Source organism: Hordeum vulgare, chromosome 1H, assembly GCF_904849725.1.
Source record: "Hordeum vulgare subsp. vulgare chromosome 1H, MorexV3_pseudomolecules_assembly, whole genome shotgun sequence".
Taxonomy (NCBI): domain Eukaryota; kingdom Viridiplantae; phylum Streptophyta; class Magnoliopsida; order Poales; family Poaceae; genus Hordeum; species Hordeum vulgare.
In genome coordinates, this window is record NC_058518.1 from 219,598,571 (window position 1) to 219,605,755 (window position 7,185).

At 39.7% G+C, this 7,185-nt stretch overlaps 1 protein-coding gene across 1 annotated transcript; it reads left to right on the plus strand.

Annotated features, from left to right (window-relative positions):
• Positions 1 to 4,205: 4,205 nt before the first annotated feature.
• LOC123398141 lies at positions 4,206 to 6,168 on the plus strand (the record flags this gene model as incomplete). Its single annotated transcript, XM_045092651.1, has 3 exons — positions 4,206 to 4,661; positions 5,426 to 5,974; positions 6,055 to 6,168. Coding segments are annotated over 3 exons (1,119 nt in total), but the record flags the coding sequence as incomplete, so codon positions are not given.
• Between the last annotated feature and the right edge of the window lie 1,017 nt (positions 6,169 to 7,185).

Below are 7,185 nucleotides of genomic sequence, written 5' to 3' on the forward strand. Positions count from 1 at the left end.
CAAGCAGGATTCGACCTATTTGTTTATGGATGTGATGCATATATACTCATGATCACTGCCGTGAATATCGCATAACTATCCGCTTTTCTGTCAATTACCCAACAGTAATTTCTTTACCCACCATATTCTATTTTTCATGAGAGATGTCATTAGGGAAAGATATGGCCCCCGAGTCTATTCACAACATATTGATAAAACCTTCAATAACTTGCTGCCATTTACTTTTTTTTATTTTATCTTGCTATATACAATTATCAACACACCTCACTGGCTTGCAAATAACAAGACAAGAGGATTGACAACCCTCTTGCCCGCGTTTGATGCAAGTTTTTTGTTCTTTTGTGTGCAGCCGCTCAAGACGGTTGTGGTTGATATTCCTGTTGATTCGATAAACCTTGGTTTCATAACTCTCGGAAATATTTACCCAAATTGTGTTGTGATAACTCGTTCCTCTTCATGGGAAACCCAACACATATCACAAGTATCAACGCTCCAAGCAAAACACATATGAGTGATGAACAAATATAACTCCAAGTAAGACATACCAACAATGTTGGAGACGAAAGAGGCGATGAATTTCGGGGCATCCCCAAGCTTATACGCTTGAGTCTTCCTTGGATTATTACCTTGCGGTGCCTTTGTCATCCCCAAGATTAAGTTCTTGCTGCTCCTTATTCTCCTTATATCGGTATCTCACGCAAACTTGAAAACTTTAATCACACAAAACTTAATGGACTTCGTGAGATGGGTTAGTGTAATAAAGATAGATCATTCACTTAGGTAATGTTCATACAAGATTCATAATTGTTCTCACATGATACCTATTGTATTATATCATTCACATAATTTAAATTACTAAATAAAATCTATGTACACGCTAAAACAAGCAAACTATGGATGCAAAACAAATTCTGTCAAAAACAGAACAGTATGTGAAGATCTAAATGATAACCTTCCCTGACCCTACTAATTCTAAAAAATAAGTACAACATAGAGAATTTGCATATCAAAACCATCTAAAAAATTCAGAATTTGTTAACGCTCCAGTAAAATCAGAGAAATTCTGCACTGGATGTAAAAGTTTTTGTTTTTTGCATGGAATCAAACAAACAAGTATCCACACTATTCCAAAGGCTTTATTTGGCACTTTATTGAAATAAAATCTATAAAACATGATTATCGCAGTATATTAATCATGTGAACACACAAAAACACAAATAAAAACTATTGGATTGTCTTCCAACAAACACTTTCTTTAGTGCCTTTTAGCCATGCATGATGATTTCAATGATGCTCGTATAAAAAGTAGTAACTGGGGCATCCAAGAGAGCATCATTAATCACATGACAAGAACATTTAAGTCTAACCCACATTCTATGCATAGGGATTTTTAAATCAAACAATTTATTGTAGCAATAATCAAGTTGCATAGGAAGGAAAAAGAAGCATGACTTCAAAACTTTGAACACATAGGGAGGAAATTTGATATTATTGCAATTCCTACAAGCATATGTTCCCCCCTCATAATTATTTTCAGTAGCATCATGAAGGAATTCAACAATATAACTATGACACAAAGCATTATTTTCATGATGCACAAGCATAGAATTTTTATTACTACCCACACAAACAAAATTCTTATCATTCATAGTAGTGGGAGTAAACTCAACAAAATAACTATCATGAGATACTTTATTGATATAATCCATGTGAAAAATAAAATCATGATGACAATTTTCATGGTTATCCTTACTCTTTATATTATAAACGTCATCACAATAATCACCATATATAGGAGGCATGATTGCATCATAATAAATTTGCTCATCAAAACTTGGGGGAATAAACATATCATCTTCAGCAAACATAGCATCCCCAAGCTCGTGGCTTTGCATATCATTAGCATCACAGATATTCAGAGAATTCATACCATCAATATTGCTATCATGATCATCATTAAATGATTTCACATTAAGAATTTTCATAAATTCTTCCTCTAGCCATTGAGCAGAATTTTCCGAACCATCATTTTCACGGAAAACATTATAGAGATGAAGCAAATGAGGCAACCTAAATTCCATTTTTGTAGTTTTCTTTTATAAAACCAAAATATTGAAAAACAAGAAACTAAAAGATTTAACTGCAAGATCTAAAGATATAACTTCAAGCACTCACCTCCGTGGCAACGGTGCTAGAAAAGAGCTTGATGTCTACTACACAACTTTATTCTTGTAGACTATGTTGAGCCTCCAAGCGCAGAGTTTTGTAGGATAGTATCAAATTTCCCTCAAGTAGATGACTTAAGGTTTATCAATCCGAGGGAGGTGTAAGATGAAGATGGTCTCTCTCAAACAACCCTGCCATCCAATACCAAAAATCTCTTGTGTCCCCAAAAAATCCAATACAATAAAAAACTTTATAGGTGCGGTAGTTCGGCAAAGAGATAGTGATACAAGTGCAATGTGGATGATAGATATAGGTTTTTGTAATCTAAAAATATAAAAAAAGTGAGGTAGCAAGTGTAAAACAACATGCAAAACATTGTATAAATGCTTGGTAATAAGTCCTAGGGTTCATACTTCCACCACTACAATCTCTCAATAATGCTAACATAGTAGAATAATGTGATCATCCCTTAACTTGCAACAAAGACTCACTCAAAAGTTCCTATCTATCAAAGAAAAATAAGGTGAAATTGGTGTAGGTAGAAGAACCGCCACAAAGTTATTCTTTCCGATCAAAATTTTGAGCTATTCCTATAAGTGTCACAAACAACCCTAGAGTTTGTACTAGAGTAACACCCATGATAAATACGAATCAACCCTAATGTCACCTAGATACTCCAATGTCACCTCAAGTATAAGTGGGTAAATTATGTGGCATACATCAAACAATTTCAGATCTATCATAATTTATCCAACACAAAGAAATTCAAGGAGCACCGTAGGATTTATATCGGAGAACATAGTATGAAAACATGGAATCAACCCCTATCCATAGATCCCCAAGGTCACCGGGATTCGCAAGTTGATGCCATAACATATATCAAGTGAATCACTTGAATACCCCAATGTCACTACGGGTATCTGCATGCAGGACATACATCAAGTGTTGTCAAACCAAAATATTCAATCCAACATAATGAGATCTCAAAAGCAAAGATTCAATTCGTCACAACAAGGTAGCAAGGGAATAACATCATATGGTCCAACTAGATTAACAAGGCCCGTGATACATCAAGATTGTGCCATCTCAAGAACACGAGAGAGTGAACACGTTACTACTGGTACATACCCTTAGCCCAGATGGTGAACTACTCCCTCCTCGTCATGGATTCCTCCGGGATGATGAAGATGGCCACCGGAGATGATTTTCCCTCTCTAGCATGGTACTGGAAAGGCTCTAGACGGGTTTTTGTCGATACAGAGAGTTGTGGCTATGGAGAGGAAGTTCCCTCTTTACTTCTGGGGTTTCGAATATATATAGGATTTATCAGCGTTCAAATCACGCCAAACGGAGCAATATGGGCCCCACAAGCCATCAGGGCGTGACCTTGGGGGCACCATGTTGGCCTGTGGCTCCCCTCCCGTGGTTCTTTGCTCCAATATTGCATATTTCTTCCACAAAAAAGTATAAAAAAATCGGGCGATTCCGAGAACTATATTTTTCTGCACAAAAACAACACCATGGTAATTCCGCTCAAAATAACGCCATTCCGGGTTAGTTCTAAATAAATCATATAAAGTGCATGAAAACCATATAGAAGTATAGTAAACATAGGCAAACATGGCATGAATCTATACTACTAATAAAAGATCAAACGAAAACTTCTCTAAGTACACACAACTATTACCCCCACAAAAAACAAACACCAATCACCACCACACAATTAGTCAACAAATTACAATCTAACGGCCTTCCACCATCCATGCACCACGACGGTGTGCAGTTACCATATTAAAAAAGGCTGACCGTGCTCCACCTCCTCCTACAACGAACAACTGTTGCACCTCCCTGAAAAAAAACGAGCCAATCAACTACAGGAATTTAGGCAGAATTAACGGCAGCCACACGCCCTGTCCCGCACCATCGTCGTCGCCTCCGCCTCCGCCTCCCCTCCCCGTCCGCCTCTGCCTCCGCCTCCCCCTCCCCGTCCACCTCCGCCTCCGCCTCCGCCTCCCCCTCCCCGTACGCCTCCGCCTTCTCCGCCGTCGCTCCCGCCGATCCGGGTGTCCAAGGACACCTCGCGCTTCGGCTACACCAACCCGACGGGCCACCCTTCTGGGATCCGGATCGCGCACATCGCTCCCGAGGCCGTGCGACTCGTCGGGGGTGGGGGCGCGCGGTGGGTGGTGCTCGTGGACGATGACACTGTGCTCTCCCCGGACAACTTGGTGGTGGTGCTCGGGAAGTACGACTGGAGGGAGATGGTGTACATCGGGGCCCCGTCGGAGAGCCACTCGGCCAACAACTACTTCAGCCACAGCATGGCGTTCGGAGGCGGAGGCGTCGCGCTCAGCTTCCCCCTCGCCGCTACGCTCGTGCGGACGCTCGACGTGTGCATCGAGAGGTACCCCAGGCTGTATGGAAGCAACGACCACCTCCATGCTTGCATCACAAAGCTTGGCATGCCCCTTTCACGCGAATATGGATTCCATCAGGTGTGGAGCTATATCTTTCAACTTTTGTTCGACACTCAACATTTTTTTTGCTATTTACAGCGCTTATCTTATTTGTAGAGATCTTATCAAATGGCTATAAATCTCATCAGAGCAACGCAATTGGGTCGCTTAGCCTGTCGTGCTATGTAGATTCTGCTAGCAAACTGTAGTTCTCAGGCGTGCTCCTCCCCCCATTCCATGTTTCATTAGTACAATGTGACATGCTCTTCATGTCGACTGAACGAATATGGGGATTGCTGAGGAATTAGCCCCACCGTAGATCTTGCTTTCCAAGTTTTGATGCTGATGTGTTGTTTTGAACTTTACTATGGGTGTCATGCTTGATTCGTTATGACAGAAAGAAAGTTGATCCTTTCTTTGTGGTACCACCCTAGATGTGTCCTGTTTTGTTACCTCGCTGGTTGTAATGCATGTACAAAAGTAGGACCTTGCCAGAGTGTTTATGATAGTGAAAGCAAGTTTGGTTGGGCTTGACTGGTGCTTCGTTCTCATAGAATTTGCTTGCTTGTCTACTTTTTTTACGGTACTATCTTTGTACATCTCTCTGTTGAATAATCAGTGCATCATTAGAGAAAGAGACAATTACTGATCAAGCTGTTTTTCTTAGTGTGGGCAATCGACCTTTGACTACATATTTTGATTTTCCAGTTCATTTATGTATTATGGATTTGGAATTTTGAATACATCTCTCTAACCTCCCTGCTCTCCTAATGTATGTACTTTCTCTCTGATGTTGTAATCAGTGGGATATCAGAGGCAATGCCCATGGTATATTGGCTGCTCATGCAATCGCTCCTTTCATCAGTATCCACCATGTGGAGTTTGTGGATCCTATATATCCTGGATTGAACTCTCTTGAGAGCTTGGAGCTTTTTACGAAGGCTATGAAAACAGAACCCATGAGCTTCTTGCAGCGCTCAGTTTGTTATGATAAAAAGCATAAGCTTACACTTGCCATCTCTTTGGGTTATGTTGTTCAAGTGTACCCCAGTGTTCTTCTTCCTCCTGAATTGGAACGATCCGAGCGGACTTACATTGCTTTCAAAAGGATGAGCCAGAGAACTGAATTCGATTTTGACACCAAGGAAATTCAGAAGTCTATGTGCAAGAAGCCAGTCTTATTTTTCTTGAAGGATGTTTGGAAGGATGGGAACATAACTAGAGGCTCCTACATAAGGTCAAGTGAACGGGATGACCTCAACAGGAAGGTGTTTTGCTTTAGGTCACCTCCTTTATCTGACATAGACGAGATTCAAGTTTTTGCGTCCCCATTAAGCAAAAGATGGCATCTGGTTCGTTCTAACATTCCTTAGCAAAATCTCCTCTGCTCTTTCAACCTTCACAATTGCTAACCATCATTATTCTGATAGAGGCACCAAGACGGTTATGCAGTGTTGTGGAAGGATATGTTAATGGTACTCTGTTTATGTTTGTTCGGCAATGTGGACGCGGAGCATTCGGCTCAGCCTCTGATTCTCTTGATTGATGGAGATCAGAGATGTATATTTTCTATCCAGATGATACATGCAAGATGTAGTTACCATCCTACATTCTTTGGATCAAGTGTTCTGGAGGCTCTTTTTCTGCCTCAAGCACTTGGCAGTAATTGGCTGGTTCTATACTACTGTTAAACAAGCAAACAAGAACTTTCTTACGTGTACCCAGCAATTATTTTTTCTTATTTTTTTGTTTCTGCTTTCTTTTATTATTTTCTTCTTTATTTAATTTCAGCAACTATTCCCTATAGCAAAAATGTGTGACATGGTCCAACACATATCTTACAGTACTTTAAATGACCACAAAAATAATTGGGCCAATTGGAATATGTTTGGATTTTTCCATGGAATTTAAGAGCACTTTTAAATGCAAAAATGACTCTGTTTTGATGGTGGGGTCCACACCAACATCGAGGGTGATGTTGTTTTCCTTCATAATAATTGTTTTAGATTATTCCACAATTGTGCAACATTTTTCCGATGTTGTTTGGAAAATTATTTTATTTCCATATAATTCAAGTGGCTTTTTACGTGGAATTTGAAAATAGATATGAATTTCAACTTGATCATATGCAATTTAGCAAAATGATTTGTTGCTGATCATGGTCATCATTGTAGCTTAATTACAATGCTTACTGTAGCAGAAGCTGAGGATGTCACAAGACCGGCATACATAAGCCACAATTCTTCACCTGTGAGGTAGCTCTAGAAGCTTTAATTTCACGTCAACTGGTTATATATGTTGGGACTGTTGATATTTTTTGTGATTTGCAGTTACTCACAACGGATTTCTGTTTGATTTTTTGGAGTTTCTCCAGGTGATACCTCAACCTTTATATGCAAGTGCCAAAATATCTCAGGTTGTATATATTTCCTTTGAAATATCAGGTTGTGTCCTGTTCTAATGCCAGATTATCTGTATTTTAAGCCTTTTTTCAAACATCGAAGCTAGATATGATGCATCAAGTGAAGAAGTTAGGATTCATTCCAGCTTGCTGCAACCTTCA